At 52.0% G+C, this 26,397-nt stretch overlaps 3 protein-coding genes across 3 annotated transcripts; all 3 read left to right on the top strand.

Annotated features, from left to right (window-relative positions):
- Positions 1-520: 520 nt before the first annotated feature.
- LOC311173919 (keratin, type I cuticular Ha8-like) lies at positions 521-4,177 on the top strand (the record flags this gene model as incomplete). Its single annotated transcript, XM_084238002.1, has 7 exons — positions 521-961; positions 1,132-1,214; positions 2,078-2,234; positions 2,599-2,760; positions 2,851-2,976; positions 3,443-3,663; positions 4,063-4,177. 7 exons carry the CDS (start codon positions 521-523, stop codon positions 4,175-4,177), a joined length of 1,305 nt encoding a protein of 434 aa, XP_084094128.1.
- Positions 4,178-9,845: 5,668 nt separating this feature from the next.
- LOC311173918 (keratin, type I cuticular Ha7-like) lies at positions 9,846-14,776 on the top strand (the record flags this gene model as incomplete). The annotated part of the gene is made up of 7 exons (XM_084238001.1): positions 9,846-10,271; positions 11,599-11,681; positions 12,558-12,714; positions 13,027-13,188; positions 13,275-13,400; positions 13,757-13,977; positions 14,641-14,776. 7 exons carry the CDS (start codon positions 9,846-9,848, stop codon positions 14,774-14,776), a joined length of 1,311 nt encoding a protein of 436 aa, XP_084094127.1.
- Positions 14,777-22,649: 7,873 nt separating this feature from the next.
- LOC311173269 (keratin, type I cuticular Ha1) lies at positions 22,650-25,967 on the top strand (the record flags this gene model as incomplete). Its single annotated transcript, XM_084237125.1, has 7 exons — positions 22,650-22,997; positions 23,164-23,246; positions 23,568-23,724; positions 24,440-24,601; positions 24,693-24,818; positions 24,989-25,209; positions 25,823-25,967. The coding sequence occupies 7 exons, from the start codon at positions 22,650-22,652 to the stop codon at positions 25,965-25,967; spliced, it is 1,242 nt and encodes a 413-aa protein (XP_084093251.1).
- Positions 25,968-26,397: the final 430 nt, after the last annotated feature.

The following is a 26,397-nucleotide window of genomic DNA, read 5'->3' as shown; positions in this document are numbered from 1 at the left end:
AGGGGTAGAGCTGGCAGAGTCCAGGCACAGATGAGAGAGCCACTGGGCCTCAGAGACTCACTGTCTCCCCTACACAAATCACAGACTGAGAGATTTGCCCCTTCAGCATGGCCACATCCACACATAGACCAGCCCGGCTGAGCAGGACAGAGGCTGGATTACTGCTGCTGACTGTTGAGTAGAAATCTGAATCTGTGACCTCTCATGAACTGACAACCTGATATCAAAAAGCCAAGGGCACTTTAGATTCATTAACATTTCTAATGAGACGAGCAACTCTTAGTGGTAAACTCGGCAGCTGAGTAACAGGGTGACGGCACCACAGCAGCAGAGAATCAAGGCACTGAGGTCAAAGCATTGCACCAACACCCACCCAGGATGGGGTATAAAAGGGCCGGGAGGGAAGGGGGTGTCAGACTCAGTGGCCCGGCCTTTCCAGCTCTTTGGAACCTCCTGTGCAGCCTCACCCAGCAGCATGACCTCCTCGTACATGGGCTTATCCCACAGTCTGGGCGGCGCCATGCTCCCCGGACCAGGGAACGTCTGCCTCTCGCCCGCCGACCTCGCGGGCCCGCCTGGGGCAGACACGGCCTCCATGTGCCTGCTGGCCAACCTGGCACACGCCAACCGGATCCGCGTGGGGTCCACCCCCCTGGGCCGACCCAGCCTCTGCCACCCCTCGAGCTGCCACAGCGCTTGCCCCCTGCCAGGCACCTGCAACATCCCTGGCAACATCGGCAGCTGCGGGGCCTGTGTGGAAGGCAGCCTGAACGGCCACGAGAAGGTGACCATGCAGTTCCTGAACGACCGCCTGGCCAACTACCTGGGGAAGGTGCGCCAGCTGGAGCGGGAGAACGCAGAGCTGGAGACCAAGATCCAGGAGTGGAGCAAGTGCCACGAGTCCACCCTGTGCCCCGACTACCAGTCCTACTTCCGCACCATCGAGGAGCTGCAGCAGAGGGTGGGGCCGGGTGGCCTGGGCGGGGGCGCTGGGGTGAGGAGGGCGGAAACACCCCAAAGTCGTGAGGGGCTGAGGGGCTTGGGTTCTCTGCGGCTTGAGTGTAGGCACCACACAGAGCTGGGTGCCCAGCAGGATGTTTTGTGTGAGCGCTGTCCTCCTGGTCTCCGCAGATCCTGTGCAGCAAGGCTGAGAATGCCAGGATGGTTGTCCAGATCGACAACGCCAAGCTGGCGGCGGACGACTTTAGAATCAAGTAAGTCAGGCTGGAAGGGGCTCTGAGTGGGCCTCTCTTCTATTTCCAAGTGTCCAGCATAGCACAGGCTTAGAGTAGGTGTACAAAAAACTACCGTGGACTAGAAATGAATGAATTGATGAATATCCATTCATTTTTTCCTCTCCAAACCATAATTTAACCAGTTACTAGAATTGATCTTTATATAGGATGGAAGAGAACAAGAAGATCAAAACAAGACGAGGGAGTTTAGTCTCAGTTTGTTAGGTCCCATGTAATTTTCTTCCCATAACTACAGGATAAGAGGATGTTGTGCTAAAACCAGAAGCAAAATCAAGTTTTTGCAAGAATGAGCTTTTAGCGAACAGGTCATCAGTAGACTCACTCACTAACTCCTGGCCAAATCCATCAGAGGGAAGAAGTGTCATTGCAGTTCCTTTGTATTAAGCATTACAATCGAAGGAATGCAAAAGGCAGGAGCATGAGATATAATCAATCCAAGGTAACAGCAAACTCTAGGTCTGGCTGACTTACTTTGAAGCCTTTATTTTCCCTGGTGCTTTTTCATTCTCCGTTATGGCAGAACGAATACTGCATTTGAGGTCTAAACATTTAGGTTGAGTCCAAGTGTTGGCCATTAATCAAGGTATATATAATCCGGGATAACCCACAGATTGTTTCTGAGCCTCCATTTCCTATCTAGTTAATGGGTATAATAACCCTTGTCCTGGCTATGAGCCCTCAGCTACAGGATCAAACACAGTGAAGATTGATCGAGTGAGCAAACAGGGTCAGGTTGGTGGAGGAGGTGCAGCTGGACATTCACTGAGGGAGGTAAAGGGGTTTTCCTTGCCTCTGTTGACCTTGACCTCCTGTGATGGAAGGCACGAGAGCGAGCACTCCCTGCGCCAAGTGGTGGAGGCCGACATGTGCGGGATGCACAAGCTGATGGATGACATGACCCTGGCCAAGGCTGACCTGGAGACCCAGCAGGAGTCCCTGAAGGAGGAGCAGCTTTCTCTCAAGAGCAACCATGAGCAGGTCTGGTCTTGGGGCTGCAGGCGCAAGGGGCTGGGGGGGGGCATTGGGTAGAAAAGGCAACACCTCCCACCTCGTGGCTCTAGGTCAGAAACTGGGCTCAGTGGGCACTGGGTTAGCAGCTGAGTCTGGGTCTGACAGGCAGGAGGAGCCTGAGGGTTGTGGCTGGGGAGTTTCTAACCTCACAAGGTTTGCACTGTGACTTTCAGAAGGTCTCCAGATGGGTTCCCGCCTGGGACCCTGGGCAAACTTTGCACATCAGGGTGTGTGGGGGGCTGCCCCCCATGCTGCTAGTCAGGAGGGGTGGGGGCTGCTCTGGCCAAAAGCTCCTTTGACACTTTGGGTGTGGGTCCTCCTGTGCCTGCAGGAAGTGAAAATTCTGAGGTCTCAGCTTGGAGACAAGCTGCGCATTGAGCTGGACACTGAGCCCAGCGTGGACCTGGTCAGGGTGCTGGAGGAGATGCGGTGCCAGTACGAGACCATGGTGGAGACCAACCGCCGGGACGTGGAGCAGTGGTTCCAGGCGCAGGTGAGGGGGCGCTCCCGTGAGGGCAGCAGGCAGGGGCCTGGCTTCCATGTAGGCAGGGAGTGACCCTGCCTGTGTGCCCTTGTGCTTCAGTCTGAAGGCATCAGCCTGCAGGCGACATCCTGCTCCAAGGAGCTGCAGTGCTGCCAGTCGGAGATCCTGGAGCTGAAGTGCACGGTGAACGCCCTGGAGGTGGAGCGCCAAGCCCAGCACAACCTGGTAGGGTCTCCTTCCCCTCCCCGTGCTGCCACTGGCACACACCCTGGCCTGCTAGCACGTAACTTAGAAACCTCACTAGTCAGGTTCATTAAGAGTAGTGAGAGTTCAGGATCTGGGTCTGTCCCTAGGGGAGGTGTCTTATAGTCTAGGTTAGTTTGACCCTGAAAACTGGTTCCTATAAATGTCAACTCCACTGCTTCAGAAGAAAGTATGGAAGTTCTGGCTCTAATTGCACATTGACTGCCTGATGTCAGTGTTGGGGTGAGCAAGGGGTGAACATGGCACCATTCTTCCAGTTAGATTTTTTGGTGAAATGTTATGGTCTCATAGCCTGTGATTTCTCTGCAGCTCTGGGAATGTCCTGTGTCTCCTGGGAATTTGCCCCAGGCCTGTGGAATTTGGCCATGATTTTCTTGGCTGAATATTGGGGCTCTGAGCACTCTTACCCCATTATTTCCCATTGTAGAAAGACTGTCTGCAGAACTCTCTGTGTGAGGCTGAGGACCGCTTTGGCACGGAGCTGGCGCAGATGCAGAGCCTGATCAGCACCGTGGAGGAGCAGCTGGCCGAGATCAGGAGTGACCTGGAGCGGCAGAACCAGGAGTACCAGGTGCTTCTGGATGTCAAGGCCCGGCTGGAGTGTGAGATCAGTACATATCGGAATCTTCTGGAGAGCGAGGACTGCAAGTATGTGTGATCTAGGCAATTTATGGTTAAGTCACATAGCTGTCAGGTGGTTGGTCAGAGATAACTGAAGCATTGGAAGGAGAGCTCATGGGAAGGACCAGCCTCCCATGCATGCGGGCTCAGTGCCTCCCTCACCAACTCTTGTGGGGCAGATCGTAACTGCTGATAGTGTCATGTAAATGATTTTGGGTCCCTAACTAAGCCAAGTGCCCCCACAGTTCTCTGGATGTGGGAAGACATAATGGAGATGGGGCCACTCATGTAGATTTTCTTGGGTTTTGTGTCTTGTTTGTGGCAGACCTGCCTTTTAGTCTTTTGTTCTTACCCATTGCAATAATGCAGAGAATGGGTAGCCTTGCAATTCCTGTGCCTAATGCTTCCCTCTCTCTCCCCCTGCAGACTCCCCTGCAATCCCTGCTCCACACCTCCCTCCTGCACCTTCCGTCCAAGCCGTCCCCCACCTGCCTGTGGGTGTCTGGCAGCTGGTGGCACCTGTACTGAGTGCAGAATCTGAAGGTCTGAGTCCCAGTGTAGGAGTCAAGGCTGGTGGCGCTGGGGCTGGGATTGCCCCCACCTCTCCTAGTCTTCCTTCCACTAAGGCCAAATCCATTGGAGGGATTTTCACTGAATCAAAGGGTGTCAGATACTTCCAAGTGGTGGCGTTCTGTATGTGCCTTAAGCTGTATTTCTCTTTTTTGTTGCATTGTTGTAATTGTCTTTCACTGAAGTTATTGTTTTTTCCCTGTGTCTCTTCTGGGGTTTGGTTTCTCCTCTAGTGCTTCAGCATCTCCTAAATTGTAACTGGGCTCTTGTATTAAATGGTCAATAAACCTCCTTCTGATCAAGTGCTGTCCTGCTGGTGTTTGTAGTATCTACGGTGTATAAAGAGCTTTGGTCCCCAGGACCATGGGTGTCACTGGCTCCAACACATCACTGCCAGGATCCTTCTGGGGCCCCAGGGTCTGAGCCTCTGGTCAAGGCCTTGCTGACATGGGACATGCACTCGCCTTGCCCGTGATCCTGCAGGCTGGTGAAGGGAAGCAACGTCGGGGCCAAGTTTGAATTCCTTCAGAACAGCTCAGAACTAACATGTCCTTACTGTGCTTTTGGCACCTTCTGCCTCGTGGTATTTGATCCAAGAACAAAATCACACAACTTAGAGCTCTAATCCAGTCCGAGGGAGGTGGTGTTGAAAACCATCTCTGCCAAATTGCCAGGTTTTTTGTCATTCAATTTGACCCTTTTCACGGAGGCGTGGAACTCCTGCCTGCCCGCTTGGGCGTGGAGGCCCAGACTGGTCCCTGGGGACAGTTGTTGGGGCCCCGGCCCACTTCTAGGATGTATTTTTCTCTAGAGACACTGCTGCTCACACACACCAGGAGGTGTGTGTCACCTCCTCTGTGCTGCCTTTGAGCTGCTGTGTTGAGGGTGCTGAGGCAGAGCACCCGAGGGCCTGCTCACTGCGGTCTTGCACACATCCACTCTTAGGGTCCAAAGGCTAAGGGCTCCCTCTGGTACCAAATCCCATGCATGGGAATGGGGCGGGGGGATCCTCTCACCTGCTCATCACGGTCCTCTGCCTGCCCCCTACACTGCCCCCGCATGAACTGGGTCAATATGGGTGTAGCTGTGGTGTCTGGTTTCGCTTTGGCCACAATAATTTCAACCAGGCTGATGGATTATTTTTCTTCCTCTGAGACTTTTGCTCCCTTGGCTGGGGACCAGACCCCCTTTTGAGCCAGCGAGTAAGCACCGAGTCCCTGAGTCTTTGGTGTGGGAGCCCCACTGCCGACGTGCTGACTTGCCCTATTTCTGTCCAGGCTTTACATAAGATGCCTCTGCAGACCCCTCCGCTCATCGCCTGTTTTCAATTCCAAATGCCATTTCCCCCCCAGTCCCAGCTAAGTGGAAAGGAGCAGGGTGCCTGCTGTGGCTGCTGGCGATTCTGGGAGGACTCCCACTTCTGCCACCCCCCACCCTGCTCTGCACTGGGAAGTCAAGAAAATCGCGGAGGAATTCTGGACCCTGGAACAGGGACATTTGTTTGTTTAGATCTTTTTTCCCTCGGGGGTCCATGATGTGTGATACCTAAAGCCCCACCTCGCCCTCTGCTCATCACCGTCCTTCGTCTTCCTAAGAACCAAACCAAATCCATCCCATCCCCTGGCGCGTCTCACGCTCCTCACAAGCTCTTCCTGTTGAGCCACTTTGTCTTCGATCATCTAATTCCATGACTCTCAACCAAGGGCCCTCGCTTAAAAAATATAGAAAAGAGCTCTTCAGTTTCTCACTTCACATTGCTTAAATCATACACTATGTTGTAAATCAAAGTTACGAAGATAAAAAAGAATACAATTAACATAAATTGATAAATGTTCCTGGGGAAAAAATGTAAATACTGAATTCCCATCACAACTCCAAGACAGCTCATTGGTGGTGCAGCTTGTGCTTGTTTTCAAGTGACACTCCCTCCAATCAAAAGATTTGCTGTCGCCTGCTTCGAGAATGCACAGGCCACCACCCCAGGTGCAGGGGAGGGGACTTCCCCATGCAGTGTGGCTGCTGCTGTTCAGGTGTGAGCCCCCAAGCTAACTCAAGCCACTCCATCTGCCAGGCTAAGGCAATCTTAGCTCTAGCAGAGTTTCTCCAGGCATCCCAAGATCCCAGGCTGGTCCTGCCTGGTTCCAAACCTTCACTCTGACCCCTCTGGTGGGCCGCCCCCCTCAGCTGCATTTCACACTCACAGGTTCCAAACTTGAACTCAGTCTCCCCATCTTGAGCCATTTATTTGCCTTTGCAGCCAGCTTCCTTTCATACCCCATGACTGTCTCAGCAGGTGATCCCAGGGACACTTCTGGGGTCTCCACTGCTTTGATCCCCACATGCAGGAGCTGGCCCAGCCACACACACTCCTTTCATTACCTCCCTTCCTCTCTGGGCATGGCTGCCGGTGGGCTTGGTTTCTGTCACCTGCTGCAGGAATCCTGGAAGATCCTTCACGTAACATTCCTTTCATAGTTCTGTGTTAAACACTAGAGAGCAGTCAAAATGAAATGCAGCATTCCCACCCCAGGGTGCACACTGGGCACGGACTGATTTTCCTCAAGTGCTTCTTTGATGTCCTCCTTTGCCTGCTCAGAGAACCGAGTTCTGCCCCGTCGCATTCCCAGCTCTCCAGCTGAGCTTGTGGCCCAGGGCAGGGATTTGGTACCAGTTTGATGGCTGAATTGAATAAATCAATGGAGTCAGTGGACATCTGTGGGTGCCGTCCAGGGCTGTTGGTGTGGTGTTCTGGCTATCTGGTGGAGTGAGTAGTCGCAGGCTGGAGCAGACCCGAGCTAGTGAGCCAAGGGCTGTGCTTTCCATGGTGAGCTCAGACAAGTCACCTACCGGCTCTGAGCTTGGTTCTGTTTTAAAATTCTACACGGGATGCAAGTTCCAGACCAAGTCTCCTTGATTCTCCCTGCATTTCCAACTCTCCGTGACCTGTCCCTTCTCTGGTGGTGAGGTCTAGCTTGATCTCTGTGGCTATCATGGTGCTTGAGAGGGTTCTCCTGGGATGGGGGCTCACTTGTGATGGGCCACCTGGAGTAGGCCCCTGGGACGGGGTGTCTTGGTGAATACTACCCAGAACTATACACAGACGTGTCCCCATGGGCATTGCTGATTGCAAAGGGGACAGTGGCTAGGAGGGGACCATCACTGAAGAGCTGGTGGCACCCATGTAGCTCACACAGAGGCCTGGCCAAGGTTTGCCAGGTAATCTGCTGGCAGCCTCCTAATCCAAACTCACTAGAAATTCTAGTCTAGGACTCCTGCTCAGTGTGATAGGGACTATCAGGAATGTAGTCAGGGGAACATGCTCATGATGTGGAGGAGACTTAGAGCCACATAAATGAAAACAGCCAGGAATGAGAGGCCTCACATCCACCACAGACATCTGACAGTCTGCCATGTGGCAGGAAGACTGGATTTCTCCTCTATGGGACCTCATGGGTAGGACTGGGAAGTGAATTAACCAAGAACAAACCCTGACTTACTTGCTAGCGTATCATCATTGGCCAGCACCAGGGCCTGCTTGGCACAGAGTGGGTACTCAGTAAATATTTGATGAATGAATGGAAGAACAAATGAAAGCAACTGGCAGAAATAACAGGAAGGCAGACTTGTCTCTGCATAAAGAATGTTTTGAAAATCCCTTGTGTCATAACTGAGCTAGCAGTCATTTAGCTCTTGATTCCAGAGTCTTACACAAAGCCTAGGAAGTTGTGAGTACCAGGGGCAAATTGGCCAGTGATGGGCTGGGGCATCGTGCTAAGTGTGGACTAGGCAAGGAGTGGGAGGGAGGTTATCAGAAGGGATTTAGATGTAGGGCTTTGAGATGCTCAGGGAGATAGATTTCACATCTTAGAGCCAGCGGAAGCCTGTCCTGCTGCCTCCAGGGTCTTCCTGGGGAATCAGTTCATCTTGGGAATGGGGTCAACAGAGCGTCTTCATTAGCATAGCCTGGAAGCTGGCTGGCTGCCTGTCCCTGGCTTATTCAACCACTGGCCCCTGGTTTGTTTGTGTCAGGAATAGAGGCGGCCATAAAGCTTCTGAAACTGAGTGTGTCTGAAGATTAAGGAAATTCAAATTTATTCTAGAGTCTCCCAAGTAATGGACAATCAAGGTAGGTCGTTTCAAAGACGTGTGAGATGTTTCAAAAGATGAAAGATCAAAGTTGGTGAGTATCTTCTTAAGCAAGGAGAGGAGGGACTCGGTGGGGGAGAAAATTAGTTTCTAACAAGAGAAGGTGCCCAAAAAGGATGGGAGGTGCCTGAGAACAGACTCCATAAAGCACTCACCACCTTTATTAGCTCAGAGACTCCAGTCACCAGAACATTATTTTTTAGGAATTAATGAATCAATTAGCTTCACCAGTTTCCCCTTCACTTCCAAAACTGTTGATCTGTTCCACCCCTGCCAACGTCAGGATGGTATATTGTATTTTCATTTTAATTCAGTTCAAAATTCTTTCTCATCCATTTTCTTCTTTGACCCATAGGTTATGGGAAAGTGTGTTATTCAGTCTTCCAACACCAAAATCAATTTCAAATTTAGTTTTCACTTTCCATTGGTCTGGCCCAGAGTTTCTCCCTAATATTTATACAGGAATCTTCCATCTCTTTCCTGTTAATTTTTTTGTCAGAAGGAGCCTGGCTTTTGATTTTTCCTCATATTTGAGGAGTCAGCTTCCAGGGCAAATGCCTATCTGACTGGTTTTTACCCGAAGAATAGATTTAAAATGGTTCTGGCACTCAGGGCTTCCCACACCCGGGCTAAACTGAGCACAGCTTGCTGCTGGTGCCTGCAGCTGTGACTGCAACTAGAGTAGTTTCCCCAATGTGTTCGATTCTGTTGATTGGGGTTGCTGGGAATGCTCTCTCCTCAACCTCTTATGGAAACCGTCAATCAAAACACAGTGAAAATGTTTCCTCATCCACAGTCTTTTTCCTGTCTCTGAATGAGCTTGCTTCTAATCGAAATCTTCATATCTCTGTGCTCTCTCTTTCTTGCTCTGTTTCTCTCTCGCATACACCCCCTCTCTTATTGCCTTTATAGCATCAAGTTCATTTACTTTCATCCCTCTTATTAAAATCTACCCCCCTCCATCCAAGCAAACCCCACAGCACCCCACCTCAGCACTGTACCATATCTGCTGAAACAAACTGACTGTGATTTTCCCCTGTCCTCAATGTACTGACTGATTTATATTTCAGACTTTACCACAGTGGGAACACTGCCGGGGGGGTAACAATACAGGGGCGAGAGAGGCTGGGGAAAGCTTAGGAACCTTCTCTGCATCCTGATGACCTCACAGACAGCAGAAGAGGGAAGAATTCATGGCCACAGAACATCGGCTGCTTAAGACTTGGCTTCCTCTGCATCCCCAGACCTTGCAGGGACAGGAAGCATCCTGTGTGGGTTACGGCCTCTTTCATGAGCTCATTAATGCTTTATAGGAGACAAAATCACTGACTAATAGAGTGATTGTATAAGAATTGACATAAATATTAATGAGGAAAATGCCAGTTTCTTGCACCAACACCCACGACAGGTCTATATAAGATGTAGGGGAGAAGGAAGACTCTGCTTCAAGCAAATCCAACCGTGGGCAGAGCAGGAGTCTGACCTTTTACACCATGACTTCTAACTGCTGCAGTTCTCTTGGCGGGCAGGTCTCAGAGCCCAAGGCGGCCCCCATGTGCCTACTGGCCAACCTGGCACACGCCAACCGGATCCGCGTGGGGTCCACCCCCCTGGGCCGACCCAGCCTCTGCCATCCCCCGAGCTGCCACAGCGCTTGCCCCCTGCCAGGCACCTGCAACATCCCTGGCAACATCGGCAGCTGCGGGGCCTGTGTGGAAGGCAGCCTGAATGGCCACGAGAAGGAAACCATGCAGTTCCTGAACGACCGCCTGGCCAACTACCTGGGGAAGGTGCGCCAGCTGGAGCGGGAGAACGCGGAGCTGGAGACCAAGATCCAGGAGTGGAGCAAGTGCCATGAGTCCACCCTGTGCCCAGACTACCAGTCCTACTTCTGCACCATCGAGGAGCTGCAGCAGAAGGTGAGGTTTGTGGTGCTCCAGATCAGGGGGATGGCCAGCTGGGTTAAAGCTGGTGTACTGCCTTTTGTAAATAAAGTTTTATTGGCACATGTCCATGCTCATTCATTATGCTGCTTTTGTGTTACAATGGCAGAGTTGAGTAGTTGGGATGGAGACTCATAGTGTACATTATTATTTATCCCTTTCCAGAAAAAGGTGATGGAGTAGTCGCCCTAAATTTTTAGGGCCTGAATTGGCAGTGGAAATAGCCACAGCTATTTCTATTGATTGTGGGAAGAGAATCTTCTAAGTGCAGGTCAATGGGAATATGTAAAGAGCGAGGCATAGGATCTGACTGTCTAGGACTCTGAGTTTATGTTTTACTTCATTTCAGTACTTCTAATTTCTAAATCGTATTTGCAAAAATAGTGCAATCTAAATGCTGGCGCAGTGCAGGGAGGGAGAGGGCTTGCTCGGATGTCCCCGGCAGGTCAGTACACCTGCAGGGAGCAGGACCGGCCCTTGCCTGTCTGCTGCCCTCTGTTACGAGCTCAGTGCTTCGTGAGAGTCTAAGTCTGTTCAAAAGAAGATCAACTGCAGTCATTTGCGGCAACGTGGATGGAGCTGGAAGGGATATGCTAAGCAAACAAGTCAGAAGGAGAAACACAAGTACTGGCATCACTTTTATGTGGAATAGAGAGAAACCAAACAGAGAAGCAGAAAAAGTCAAACTTGAAAACTAACCCTTGAAAGATGGTCAGAGGGGGAAGGGAGGCAAGAGGGGCGAGGACAAAGCACAACGGACTGGGGGTGCTTTGGTATGTGGTGGCCGGCCCTGGGGAGAAGAACCTATCCTCACAAAACACGATCAACTCTATAAACCAACGGCGTTTTAATAATAATATAAATATAAAAGGAATCTGCGTCTGGGTTTTGGAGATGGAAGATAAAGAACACCACAATGGAGCAACAGAAATCTGCTTAGAAGAACTTTGGGGAGGTGGACCAACTGGCCCAAGGGGCTTCTTACTAAGAAAGGATGCCACCTCATTTAAAACTTTCATTACCAGCTCACTGTTCTTATTCCCCCAGATTCCAGCTCTCATTTGTACCAGGCTCAACACGATAGCCGGCCAAATAAAGTGGCGTCTTTATGTTCAGTGGTGTCACTTTCTCTCCTGGCTCTCGCACACCCCCAACATGGCTCCTCACCCACACACTTACGTGTTTGGGAGTTTGTATGGTCCACGGCGGTGCTGTAGATTGAATGGCAGCCAGTGGGACTTTGACCCCAGGCCACCAATGGCTCTGCAAACAGGCAGCCACTGAGCCTACTTTATTCCCCCAGATCCTGTGCGTCAAAGCTGAGAACAACAGGCTGGTCGTGCAAATAGACAATGCCAAGCTCGCTGCAGACGACTTCAGGACCAAGTGAGTTGGGGTAGGACAGTCAGGAGCAGCTGCCAGATGCCAACCCTGGCTTCTCTCTTGGGATGCACCTGGCATCAAAGGTGTCACTGGCCAACGTCCCGGAACAGTAGTCACAGGCAGAGAAGATAGGGGGCGTGAAAGCCAAGATCTTGTAGACGTACCCCCTCCCCTAACCTACAGCTGTTTAGCTTTCATAGTTGACTGCAGGATTTAGCTGCATTGATTGTGAGGGCTCGGTGAGGCCCAGCAGGGGCGGCGTCCTGTTCGTGAGGACACCGAAGCTCAGAGTGGTGAGGTCACCTGCCGAAGTCGTGTGGCTGTGGGGTGCAATATTTTTAACAAACTCTGTTAACTCAGTAGGCGTATGCTTCCATGCTGCAAATCAGCAACTTGTGAGCACTAATAACCCCCTTGACTCATGCTCTATACTGTACGGTGGAGCACGTGAAGGTCAAGGGCTAGTGCCCCTGAGAAGGTCTGACCTGGGAGCCGGGGGGCCTTACATTTTACCTTCTGTAGAGCCTCACCCCTCCAGTGCTGAATAAAGCCTATTCTGGCAACTGGGATTCTAATCAGAGGACACAGCATCCATCACGGGGGGAGTAGACAAGGGCCTACAGTGGCCACGCTTCTGCCTGGTTACTCTGTCATCTCCCTTTTGGCCATTAAGCCACAAGGGCAGGTGCTGGCTGTGTCTATCCGGTACCCTCACTGTCGGCGACTCTGCCTGGCTTGCCTAGGTGCTTAGTGCCGAATGAGTGGGGGCCCCACTGCTCTCTGGGCTCTGAGCGCATGGCGCATGAAACACAGAGGGACAGAGTGGAGTGATGCTGTGTCCTGGGCCCTCTGCTCTCTGACCTGGCCTGCCCGGCACAGGTACGAGACCGAGCACTCGCTGCACCAGCTGGTGGAGGCCGATGTCTGTGGCCTGCGCAGGGCACTGGATGACTTCACGCTGGCCAAGTGCGACCTGGAGGCCCAGCTGGAGTCCCTGAAGGAAGAGCTGCTGTGCCTCAAGAAGAACCACGAGCAGGTACATAAGCCTTTGTGTGGCACAGGGTGACTTTCTGGTGGTGAACGGAGGCTCCTTTAGGGGAAGAAATGAGGCTCTTCCTGCTCAGGCTGGAACCTTCAGGGGTTGGCCTTGGTCACACCGTCAGCCACGGTGGGAGCCTGCTCTTCAGCCACAGCCTCTGGAGCTGCTGGGGTGGTACAGTGGTGGGGTGGGGGGAACTCATCCTTGGAGGGCACAGGGAACCCCGGGGGGGATGGGAAGTGAGGGAGAAGGCTTTGCATGGAGTGCAGTGGGCCCCAGGACTGGGACGTTCTCCTCCTGTCCCCACAGGAGGTCCACACTCTGAGGTGCCAGCTCGGGGACAAGCTGCGCATTGAGCTGGACACTGAGCCCAGCGTGGACCTTGTCAGGGTACTGGAGGAGACGCGGTGCCAGTATGAGACCATGGTGGAGACCAACCGCCGGGACGTGGAGCAGTGGTTCCAGGCGCAGGTGAGGGGGTGCCACGAGCAGGCAGGGGCTCGGCTTCTGATCCAGTCCGTGAGCTGATTTGTGTTGTTTGACCCACTGTGCTTCAGTCCGAAGGCGTCAGCCTGCAGGACATGTCCTGCTCCGAGGAGCTGCAGTGCTGCCAGTCGGAGATCCTGGAGCTGAGACGCACCGTGAACGCCCTGGAGGTGGAGCTTCAGGCTCAGCACACGCATGTGAGTCCCTGTGTGCGTGGAGCCTCAGCGTGGCTCCTGTTCCGAGCAGGTGCTCCCGGGCTCAGCACATACCTCGCTTACATGTAGAGCACAGCTCAACCTGGCCTGTGCAAGGACGGGCTTACAGATGTTTCCTCAGATGCTGAGGAAATGAACATTAACTGTGGGGGAGGGTGCCATGCCCTGCAGGCCCACACTGAAGAGCTACAGCACGTCCTTTGTTCCTTCACCTGAACATCCCTAGCAGAAGCTGGATTGTCCTCCGGCTGGCAATGTCTTGGGGTGTCGTGGTCTTACTAAAGTGGCAGAGGGGTTCATGCTCTTTAACCTCCTTCCCCCTTTCATTGATATTCCAGAAAGACTGTCTGCAGAACTCGCTGTGTGAGGCTGAGGACCGCTTCGGCACGGAGCTGGCCCAGATGCAGAGCCTGATCAGCACTGTGGAGGAGCAGTTGGCTGAGATCAGGAGTGACCTGGAGCGGCAGAACCAGGAGTACCAGGTGCTGCTAGATGTCAAGGCCCGGCTAGAGAGTGAGATCAGCACTTACCGGAATCTTCTAGAGAGCGAGGACTGCAAGTATGTGCCCTGAATTTGTGTCATTGTCACTGACCTTTAGGAGCGGCCCAAAAAGAGGGGTGGCATTGCAGACCCCAGTTTTGGGGACACATCTTATTAACCATTAGCTTGGTGAGTGGCCAGGCGCAGAGGCCAGCAAGTAGGAGTGCTTAATTGCTGCCCATTTTGCTGGTGCTCTGAGGTGCTGGTCACCCTGGGGACTCCATGCATTTAGGTATTGCTAAATTCTCCCTGGAAGAAGTAATCCAGTAGTGGGAATTCTTCATTCTCAGCATTTAAAAATCTTGCCAAGGGCATTAGCACCTATTCTCTCATTGTCCTCAGTGTTGTGAGAAGCTAGGATGCTCTGTACACCCCTCCGGGCAGTGAGGGACAAGGACAGGAACTATTGAAATGAAAAGAGTGACTGGTGACTGGCCTGTTCTTGCTCTGCCAGCCTTGCTGTCCACCATGCCCTTCCTCTCCATGTGGGAGAAGACGTGGGGGCGGGGGCACAGGGCTCTGCCACCTCTATGGTGCACTCTAGCCAAGTCGCTGCCACCTTTCAGGCCTTGCGTGACCTCTAAGGTCTAAAATCTCCTTTTGCTCGTGTGTCTGTCTGTATGCTTTCATTTTTCATGCACTTCTCATGCCAATGTTGCAAACATCCTTTTCTCTCTGCAGGCTCCCCTGCAACCCGTGTGTGACCCCAGCCTCCAGCACTCCATACCCAGTCCCCGCAGCCTGTGTTCCCTGCTCTCCCTGCCTCTCCCGGACACCTCGGGCCTCCTGTGGGCCCTGCTCATCCTCTCGGTGCTGAGGGGAAATATCTGTGACCCTGGGAGCTTCCCTCCCCAGGCCTGGCACCCTGGCCTTTCTTGCTCAGCCAGCCGGGCAGGAGACAGAAGCCAGGCAGCCCTTCTCTGTGGGGGGGCTTTCCAGTTCAGAGGCTGAGCCCCCCTGGAGTTGTACTTCCCCCTATTTGCTCTCATCTTTTGCCTCCTGGTCTCTCTGAGATGTGGCAGGAAACCTAGTTTTTATTTTGTTAATAAACCACACCTGCAGCATAAGGAGCCGGTTCCTGCTGGTCTCAGCATCTCCTTCCACATGGAGAGGGTGGCTGGTGGCTTCCTAAGCCAGCTCTGCCTATGGGAGCAGCGGTTATGGATCTGGGGGATGGCAAGGCCAGTGAGGACCGCGGTGGAAACGCAACTGCAGTTTTTGACTTGACCTGCCTATTGCAGAGCTGGTTCCGCAGACCTTTTAAAATATAGACACAAAATAAAATTTCCCTTTTATCTGGAGGAAGCCCTCTGCCCTCACGCAAAGTTAAAGGTCTGGTTGGAGGTTCTGCTAGATCCCCCTGGAAAATTATACTTGAAATAAACTTTGGTGACCACTTGCCCCATGTGAACAGGGCACTGTGCTGAGGCTCTGCAGACGCTGTGACCCTGGGTCCCATAAAACCCTGCAACAGGGGGGCGGCTCTTACTGTTCTCAGCTGGTGACTGAGTCAACATTTGAACCCCAGTCTCTTTGAACAGGATCTGAAGCCCAGGCTTGGGAAGCTTTGAAGGGGAAAAGCATTAACCACCAGAAGGTGTAGGGCTGTGGTTCTAAATCCTGTCCTCCAGATGGTAGCACCGGCATTACCTGGGAACTGGCTGGAAATGCAAATTTTGGGGCCTCGTCCCAGATTTTCTGAATAGCAGTCTGGTTTGTGGAATCTTCTGGGTAATTCTATACACCCTCAGGTGTGAGAATTACTGTTTTAAGGATTTATTTGGGGAGTGATTCTGTGATTGGCCCGATCCTCTGTAGAAGGGCTTGGCCTTCTCCTGATAGAGTCCACAGGCAAGTGATCCTTCACGCATTTGCTAATTGCCTCTGCTAATTGTCGAACTGTCAGGTGATCAATGTAGCAAATCAAGCCGACCTGCCCAAGCGCCCACAGGCTCCACTGGCAAGTCCCTCCAGCATCTTCCCAGCTTGGGACTGGCAGACAATAGACACACGAACCAGACGTGGCCAAGCACAGTCTGTAGAAAACAGTGTCAGAGACAGCCAGCAATGGGAAGCAGTGATCCCTGTCACTGGAGGCCTTTACCTCTGGCTGGTGGGGTGTGGAGGTTACTCAGGCATCTGATGGTGTTGGATGAGATAGTTGTAGAGGGTCTTGTAGCCCCCCAATTTTAGGACTCCCTGCTTTCTAGGTCTTATTCATCAGTGAAATCACAGTGGTCGAGAGGTGTCAACACACCCTCGCTGCCCCTGGAGTCTCTGTATCAGAGGGACTCGTGGAGAAATTTACAAGGTCCAGCTGATGGTTCTTGAGTCCAGCCTGATGCAGGAGAGAGCACAGTTCTAAGCCCCAGGGGCGGAGAGAGCTTAAGCCAGTACTTGGCTGTTATGCCTCCAATTGCTCTGAAGCCCAGCCTCCCACCAGTCAGACACTGTGTAGAAAGGATAGATTTGCTAGGGGAGCATCAGGACTCCCACCGTGGAGGCTCTGTAGGGGTCAGATGCTGTCACATCTCACCTTCGCTTCACCTGCACTGCACCTCTGCTCATTCCCCCAAGCACTGGGGGTGTGTGGGCACAGGCAACACAACCTCAAGGCACTTGCCTAAGAGTCCGATCCCAATAAAAAAGAGCAATCTTGATCAGTCTTAATTTAGCACCTAGCCCAAACACCTTCACCTCCGCCTTTGTACTTAAATAGCTCCTTTCATCCAACAAGTTCAAAGCTGTCTAACAAAGTAAAGCCACTTATTCTTGCACCATGACAGAGGAGGCGAGCACAGTTCTTCCCATTTAAGGAGAGAGAGAGAAGGTGAGTCACGCAGGGGCTGAGAATTCTTCTGGTGATATGAAATGAGTCAGTGGGGCCCTGGGGTAACTGACCTGTGTTTTCTTAAGTTCACATCCAATGCCTCGACTGTCATTTATAATCAAAAGCTTAATTTTAACGAGACATTGTGTATGCGTGAGTGTGAGTGTGGGTGTGTGCGAAAAGGTTGGGTTCCTGGGAAGAAATGCTGGGTAGATGTGATTATTACGCTTGGGGAGGTATGAAGAGCTTCCCCGGAAACCAAACAATCCTTTAACCACCATCACCACCATTATCCTTTTCATTATTGGGCCTCCTGTGGGCTCGATCATCACCGTCATCACCACATTTCCTCATCATCATCACTGCCACTGAAGCTCATGTTCATGGAATTCCTACTATGAGCCAGGCACTGATCTAAGTTCTAGATAAGCTTGTATGCATAAACCCATTTAATCTTGACAGCAATCCTACGAAGTCAATGCTATTATTATCCTGATTTTGCAGATGGATGAACCAAGGCTCAGAGAGGTTAAGTAACACGTCCAAAGTCACACAGCTACTAAGTAAAGGCAGGCTTCAGAACCAGGCAGTTTGTGTCCTGCAACCGCGCTCTTAACTACTCTGTGCCTTACAGAGGCCAAGTCACAGATTGTGCCAACAGGCTGACAGAACCAGAATTCCCTAATGTTTTGATTCTTTGTCCTTGAAAGTGAGTGTTTATGCGACAGGAGTCTTTCCTGAGAATTATGCCATAAAATTATGGCATGAAAGGTGGTGCAAGGAATGAAAGTTCCATAGTATCTTAAATTTTAGGATCCTAGAAATTTTAATGATGGAGAATCAACAAAGAAATCCAATCCCTCCACCCTACACCATTATAAGAACCACTTTGTTAAGAAGACATGAGGAATAGTCAGAACCCCCTACCTATATTCACTGTTTTACCAATAATATCGTTATCCAAGGGGGCCTCTTGTGCTGATGGCACAAGGGGTTAAGATGCAGCCTATGAAGCTACCCACAGCCACTGCAGCACGAGTTCAATCCCCAGCCAGGGAGCTACCCACATGGCGCAGCAGACCTCTCCTGACTCTTCTGCTGCTTCCCTCAACAGCGTATTTCAGTAGATCTGCCTGTTCTGTTCCCCACTCTGTCTCTGGTGAATCCTCTCACCCTCCGCACCTCTGCCCTGTACCCCAGTTCTTGTATGCACAAATAAATAAAAATAATAATATCATTATCCGATATAAGCATGTCCTCTAACCCCTGAGAGAGGCAGAAGGGGCTTCACACTCCCCTTTTGCAGGGAGAAGCCCAAGGTTAGAGGTGGGTGATGTCCCCCCAGGTCCCACAGCTGGTCTCACGCAAGCCTATGTCTTCTCAGTCCTGGCTCAGCGCCTTTTCCTGGCACCCAATTGTTAAGGACCTTGCTGGAGGTAGGTCTGGATGAAACTTCATGTTCAGACCCACTCTCAAATCCTGGGGGAAGTGGCTTAGGTAGATTTTACAGGGCAAAGGCATGCCAGGGCCTGGGACTCTCCCCAAGGAGAACCTTCTGGTGCTCTTTCCCGTGCTCCATGTCTTCACCCAAACACATTTCATATTCAGTTATGGGCTTTCTCAGCTGAGGGTCCCCATTTACCCTGATTTTTGTACCCAAATCTCCATTGTTTCCTTTATTTCTTTTTCCTCCCTGTTCCCAAACTTCCTATCTCTGTGCCTTAGTCACCCTCATTGGCCTCTAAGATTTTCCACCAGTAAGTACCTCCCCCCACAGATGTCTCTGATCCCTACAGCCCCTGCAGATGTCTCTGATCTCGAGGGTGGCAGGAGGGTGTCTGCTCACCAACAGGTACTTAGCACCTCTGTGTCCCTCTACGAGTTTCATTTCTTGTCTTTCCTCTTCTACTTGCTTGGCTTAGCACTGCCTCTTGCTTTCTTTTGCCCCATACACTTCCCTGCAATCTTCTTCACGGCCTTGACACTACTCTCCATGCCACGTGTCCTGCAGCGCTGCTACAGGGGCCGAGCTTGGGCATTCCCTGCCACCACCCTGGGATCTCCAAAGCAACAAGAACCAAATACCAAAGTAACTAATTACCAGGTCTGGATGAAGAAAAGATTCTTAAAGGGATTAGGATTCTAATAAGATCAGTTGTTTCAATCCTACCTCTGAGTCATTTCGACAGTGGGGATATATCTCCTTGGGGATGCAGGTAAATATTCTGTAAAGGCCACATCCTTCATCACCTGGGTTAGGATCATGAACTAGTTGGACTGGAGTTTGGGACAGGAATAGGTAGGAGAAGGAGGGGAGGTGAGGAGGGAAGAAATTGTTTTGGGGTGAGGGGCCAATTATATTACCTTGTGTTAGGGTTGGCTGTGGGTTTCTCTGTGCTCAGCAAAGCTGAGGGCCCATGGAGTGTAGGGACACACCACCATCTCACCCCCTGCACCCCTCCCATGTCCTCACCCCACTGCAGTCAGCTCTGGGACCATGCCTGGGGCTTGGCAGGTGTTCAATGAATGACCACTGCCCTCGGTGCCATATATGCATTTTTCCAGTTACATAAAATGCAAACTGCATCATACCAATACAAAAGCCACTGCACACCAACTAGTGGCTTACTGATCACACTGTGCCATACTTTGACGTTCTGGATTTTTGATTTTTTTTATTATGCTTTATATCAAGTCTATCGCTGCATGAGTAAAAACGAATACTTTATACGAATACTTTAAATGCAGTAATATTTCTTCAAAAAATTATCTCCTGTAAATAAAAAATTATTCCAAATATCCATCTTGCACCTGTTTAATATTTTAGCTTCTCACCTTGTTATTCCTCATGTTTTTGGGATCTACATTCACCTTCCTTTTCAGCTTAGTCTCATGCCCAGATACAACGACTGCTCCATAAATATGTTAAATCATATTGAACTAAATAAAGAAGTGGATTTGATAGCCCCTCGGCTGCTCAGTTTCTCTCTGAATAATTAAAATTTGCAAAATTTAAATTAGGAAATCAAGATAAGTGTGGTCAACTCCTAACCTGTGTGAGGTCCTGAAGACCTTACACCCCCAGAGACCCTTTTTCCCCACTGATTCAAGAAGTGGACTCATTCTTGACATTTTGCAAACACTGCCAGAAAGAAGCCAGATTGACAAGGCGCTGAGGCATTGCTTACTCACCGGCCAGTCTGTCTGCTGTCTCCGTCCTGAATTCTTGTGCCATTTCACGTGCAGGCAGCCATCTGGGCAAAAAGGAATGTCCAGGAGCAACCAGCAGGTGACAGGGTAACCTGTTCTTCCAGCATCTGCTGCGTGTTGCCGTTGGGCGGTGGCCTGAAGCCCGTGCTCCTGGCGTCCTCGCGCCTCTCCACACGCCTTCCTCGCTCAGGAACAGGGAGTGTTGCCCATTTTGACTTAGGCTGCCTGGGTGTAGACAGCTGTACATTTCTCAATTGCAAGTAAGTGTCAAACTGGATCATGGAGGTGATGTGTGGGTGACCTGTTGGAACACTGTCATTTCTTTTAGAGGTTTCGGAAGGCATGGTCCCTGTCGGTCGATCTTTACTGAGTCATTTGCATTTCCATCCTGCAGACCACGCTCTGTCCATCAGTTCCAGTCTCCTGCTCTCCTTCTCAGCTATGCATCCTCCAGCGCCCTCTGAACACGGGCTGGCTTCCTCTCATCAGGTGGCTCTGTGTGGTGGTGGGGATTCCTTCCAGGTTTCTTCCTTGCCTTCCTTCAAGTTCTTATCTCTTTGTCTCCAACGCTTTCCATTTCTCTGATTTCTGTGCCTCGCCTGCAGATTGTAATTTTGCTTGTTAGTTGACCTAATGCTCAAATCTCATGCGTAGAATCTAGCCGTTCCCCTTTGACGAAGCCTGCACGATACGATGCTCACTGGCCAATCAGCAGAGGATGGAGAATGTGGCTGGCATTGAACCTGTGCTCCTGGCAAAAGCTCCCTGTGTGGGGAGCAAGGCAGGGTGAGGGGACATCTCCTTGCTGGGAAGCAGTGCTTTGGAGCCGGCTGGCCAGAGATGGGGAGCAGGAGGCCTGTGCTGTTTCCTGCGAACCGATGCTCATCAGTCGGATTCACAGGTCTTTCCATTAGTTCCGCGCCCAGGTGCAGTGCGAACGAGTTCCCTCCGGCAGCCGCCGCCTGGCCTTGCATCCTGCCTCTGCGAAGTCTCGGGATGCCTCCCTCAGGACCCACCTTGTTCTCCCTCCTTAATTGCTTTGGAGGAAAACAAAGAAATTTTGATTTTATTGTAAGGCCAGGGCTTCTTTGTAGCGTGATGGGGCTTTTCATCTGAATGGCATTATAATAAGCGGCAATAATGACCTTGGAGAGGGTAGATGAAGGACCATTTATCTGAGACTCAAGCAGAGGGCCCCATGAATACTATCATGAAAGGCCGATGGGGAGAAGGACTCCAATAAGTTGTCAATAAAACGGGAGCTCTGGCTGGCAGCCAAAGCCACTGCCGAGGTTGGGGTGCTGCTGCCTGAGATGCGGGTGATGCCCGATAGTTTCTATAGTTACGCAACTTTTATATACTCAGAGCCTCGGGCACCCCTTCCTCAGACCTTTGGTGCCGTCCCTCACCTCCCAAATCAACCCCAAATGACTCCATGCTTGTCTTGCAAAACCCCCTGCACATTGCGTGTCTCAGTGTCTTCTTTCTCAGCGTGCAGGTCCTTGGATTCCAGCACACAACTGCACAGCCCTCCCTTCTACCTTTCAGCTGTGGTCCTTAAACCAGGCTGCACACACCCCAGGGTGGGGGTGGGAAGCCCAGGCCCCTATATGGTGCATCTGCCTGGTGTGTCAATTTTACTTTGCGAAAAATCGAAAGTTTAACCAGATATTTGGAAACAATTTTCTATGTTAAAAACAACATGGGCATAGTAGGGGAGACGAGGCCTATTCTTAGGATGTTTTAAGATCGACTGCATAGGTTTTGTGTTTGAGGAGGGCCCTTCTGGGCTGCCTCCTGATGGTCACTCGGTTCTAATGCTATGGACAGTCCGGTGGGGTAGCCTGATAGCCTCACTCCTTTCTCTCATGCCTGCCTCCAGATACTGCTCATAAGTAGTTTAAGTTCAGGTGGGATGTCTCAGTTTGTATTGTTTCCAGCTGTCAATGTCACAATCATCTCTTCTTCCAGAAACTTTCCTGTTCTCAAACTATTTTTAAATTCCTCTATACTCTTTTAGGTGACATAGAGGAGGTTTTACACAAACCACTGCTCAGCCGTGGCCCAAGCTGGTCTGTACCCAGGGACTCCAAGTCTCCTAATGCATGGGGTGCCACATCATTGGGGGATCCTGCTCTCCGAGCAGATGGAGGGGGGCCCACAGCTGCTGCTTCACCAACTTCTTCTCGACCCAAGCCCAGTTCCTCCCTAGAAATGCCGGGTGGGCCAGGACAAGGGCCTGATTATGGGTTTAGAGGATCATGTAACACAAGAGTATGCAATTGGCTGGGGACCAACTCCCAGTTAACAAGGGAGATATTTGGGTTAGACCATGTGGCTTCTTTGAAGGCCTACCACAAAACTCTGATTTCATGGGTGTGCAGCCTGCAAAGGAGTCCTGACTTAGCAAGAAGCCCAAGTAAAGAATTTTATGGGACAAGGGACTCTTCTGGGAAAAACAAATAACAGACTGAAGGGAAGGGCATTTGAACACCAGTGAGGAAGTAAAAAGAAAAAAGACATTACAGACTGTGCCCACACCCTCTTTGGAGGGGGTATAAATGCTCCCCAGAGGAGGAAGCCCACAGCTCCGTGTCTTAGAGAACTCGGAATCTACCTTTAGTCGGGCCCTCTGCTCCCTCCCAGCACCATGCCTTACACCTGCTGCCTGCCGAACCTGAGCTGCCGCTCCAGCTGTGCCTCTCGGCCCTGCGTGGCCCCCAGCTGCCACGGCTGCACCCTGCCCGGGGCCTGCAACATCCCCGCCAATGTGGGCAACTGTGGCTGGCTCTGCGAGGGCTCCTTCAATGGCAACGAGAAGGAGACCATGCAGTTCCTGAACGACCGCCTGGCCAGCTACCTGGAGAAGGTGCGCCAGCTGGAGCGGGAGAACGCCGAGCTGGAGGGCCGCATCCAGGAGTACTGCCAGCAGCAGGTGCCCTACGTGTGCCCCAACTACCAGTCCTACTTCCGTACCATCGAGGAGCTCCAGCAGAAGGTGAGCGCCTTGCGGTCATCTGAGCGAGGGGAGGTCTCAGTCTGGAGGAGAACTGTGCTTCTTGCTTCTATCCATCATGATTCTTGCTTCCTCTTTTAACCTTCAAAATAGCTTTTTAAGCCAAAATGTCTATTTCCTGTCTCACTAAGCTATGTGTCACCCCCAGATCCTGTGCACCAAATCCGAGAACGCCAGGCTGGTGGTGCAGATTGACAATGCCAAGCTGGCTGCGGATGACTTCAGGACCAAGTGAGTTACTCAGAATTGACATGGTGCCCACTCCTTTTATTTAATTTCTAATTAAACAAAAGGGATTTCTGTAGCTTTACTGAACCACTGTTCAATCCAGTGAAGGATTTGGCAGAGGATTGAGATGGGGTGAATGGGAAAGCAAAAGAACCACAAAACAGATGAGACCTCAGATCAACGTTTGGTGTTTCTTTCTGGATCGCTATTGGGTCTAGAAACTACTCTCCAGACAGCAGGAAGACAAAGCAAATGGGGGATCGAAGCTCATACCTGTGAGTCTTCACGGTCTGTCAATTACTGCCTGATCCTGTCCTTGTGCAGGTACGAGACGGAGCTCGGCCTGCGCCAGCTGGTGGAGTCGGACATGAATGGCCTCCGCAGGATCCTGGACGAGCTGACCCTGTGCAAGTCGGACCTGGAGGCCCAGGTGGAGTCCCTGAAGGAAGAGCTGCTGTGTCTCAAGAGCAACCACGAACAGGTGAGCCCAGAAGTGATAAATAAGGGAACCTGAGTCAGCTTCCGGCTGAGGGTGGCCTTAGAGAGATGGAGTGGGGGAATCGGGAGTGTGAGGCTGAGGGTGCCTTTATATTTGTCCTCTGAAGACACCAAAACTCACGATGCGAGAATGAATCTAGAGAAGGAAGCATCCAAGCTCCCACATAAAAAGTCCCCGTCACTCAGAGCTGCAGCCTCCGCTGCGCGTCCCAGGGCCCCTTGGCTTGTCTGGGTTTCTGGACTGTGGAGTGGGTGGCAGCATCTCAAAGGCCAAACATCACACCCATGAATGGGAGTCTCCAGCCTTTCTGTTTTGGTCAAGAGTCCTCTGGGGCTCCTTCCTTCGGGGACGGACCACGGCCTGGTCTTACTTGATGGCCAGAATGATTTGATACACTCTCTGAAATTGTACAGCCAATTCCTTTTACGATGAGGTCATCTGCAGCCAGTCTGCAAATTGGGAAGTTGGGCATTAGGCCCTCCTTCCGCGGTGTCTAAAAGTCCTCAGAACACTATTTGAATGAGAGCACCAGGGCCCAGTCATGGGGCCAAGGGACATGTGCTTTGAGATTTCATGACCGCTCCGAGAACAGTCTCTTCTTTTTAGGAAAGAGATTAATGGCTCCCACCAGCACTGTCACCTCTTAGTGCCCCTCTTTGTTGAGGACACTGACCCTTGTATTTTCTTCCGCCTGCAGGAGGTCAACACCCTGCGCTGCCAGATTGGAGACCGCCTCAATGTGGAGGTGGACGCTGCCCCCAACGTAGACCTGAACCGCGTGCTCAACGAGACCAGGAGCCAGTACGAAGCCCTGGTGGAGACCAACCGCAGGGACGTGGAGGAGTGGTTCACCACCCAGGTGGGCCTCTCAGCCCTGGGCATGTGGGAACCCAGGCCCCGGGGGCCCTGCAGGTGGGGTCTGACCCCAGGTATCCCCTTTGCTGTTGCAGACCGAGGAGCTGAACAAGCAAGTGGTGTCGAGCTCTGAGCAGCTGCAGACGTGCCAGGCGGAGATCATCGAGCTGAGACGCACGGTCAACGCCCTGGAGATCGAGCTGCAGGCCCAGCACAACCTGGTGGGTGTTGTCAGTGCCTTTCGGGAAGTGGGAAGTCGGGAAATGGGAGTCAGTGGGATGCCTTTCAGGCCGCCCTCTCCCTTCTAATGCTAGCTGCTTGTGGCATCTTTGCAAGCCTGGATGAGAAACCCCTTCAGGAGTGACTGAGACGTTTTCTATTCCCTACACAGAGAGACTCCCTGGAAAACACCCTGACAGAGACAGAGGCCCGCTACAGCTCCCAGCTGTCCCAGGTGCAGTGCATGATCACCAACGTGGAGTCCCAGCTCGCTGAGATCAGGAGTGACCTGGAGCGGCAGAACCAGGAGTACCAGGTGCTGCTGGACGTGCGGGCTCGGCTGGAGTGCGAGATCAACACGTACCGCGGCCTGCTAGAGAGCGAGGACTGCAAGTGAGTACCCCTCTGGAGGCACTAGCTGGAGCCAGGCTCCATTTCCTTTGGGTTCCAGGTACAGACTGTAGGTCTTGGAAGGGAAATGATGCCTTCGCACCAGACATGCCCAAACAACTCCGAGAACACAATGAGGGCATCATTAAAAATGAAAAATGGCGAGACTTGCTGGATGTATGAACTGATAATGTATAGCCAGTTCTTAGTATTCCTCTGTGAGAACACCGACAGGAGAGCAATGCCTTGTCTTGCATGTTGGGTACTGAGTTGTGGAGAGGGTGCATTTCATCCACAGCCTCATCTGCCTTTCTAGTTACTGTCAGGCAGGCTGGCTGAGGCGTCTCCCCATTCTGTAGGGGAAGAAACTGGGACTCAGAGAAGTTAGGTGACTTGCCCAAGGTCACCCTCTGGGGATGACAGTGGTGGGACTCAGGGCCTCTGCGTTTCTGTCTGGTGCTTTGGCACTATCTGATGGGGACACCACTAGCAATTTGACAGAGCTTCTCAGCAGCTGAGCCTGCGGCCTTCTCTGTGTAAGGCCCGGCAGGCTGTCACTCCCGGCACATAATACAAACCTCCCTCAATTCATCTTTCCTGCCTTTCTTTTCCCCAGGCTGCCCTGCAACCCCTGTGCCACAACCAACGCCTCAAGTTGCGGCAAGTCCCTCGGGCCCTGCACCCCCTGTGCTCCCCCTCCTCCCTGCACACCCTGCGTCCCCCGGCCCCGCTGTGGGCCCTGCAACTCCTTTGTGCGGTAGAGCCCAGGCGCTGCCAGAGGAGCACAGAGGCAGGCCCAGCGTCCCAGAGTGTCCAGCAGGATCTGGTCCATGCCACGAAAAGCGTCTGAAAACAGTTTGTAATGCTGGAGTCGGCCCAGTGGGGCAGCCAAGAAACTCGCCCAGCCTCCGCCCCCCTTGACTTCCTTGGGGCTGTCCCATCTTTGCTTGCCCAGAGCAAGTGCCAGTGCCCTCCCTTGGAGCCTCCTAATAAACTTCGTTTCCCTGGCATGCAGATGCCTTTCTCATTGGTATTCATTTGTTTCGCCGCGCCCACCACTTGAGCTCTCTATAAAAAGCCACTTGAAGGTCAGACCATAAAATGGCCTGACTCTTGGAGACAGAAGCCCTTCCATGCCTGGCGGGCAGATGGCGGGCCTGGTGCCCTGGCCCCGTGGGTGAGGCAGGGTGG

This window comes from Talpa europaea (assembly GCF_964194135.1).
Source record: "Talpa europaea genome assembly, chromosome: 7".
In the NCBI taxonomy this organism is placed as follows: Eukaryota; Metazoa; Chordata; class Mammalia; order Eulipotyphla; family Talpidae; genus Talpa; species Talpa europaea.
The sequence above is the reverse complement of the archived record's forward strand: the minus strand, read 5'-3'. Positions and strand labels throughout refer to the sequence as shown.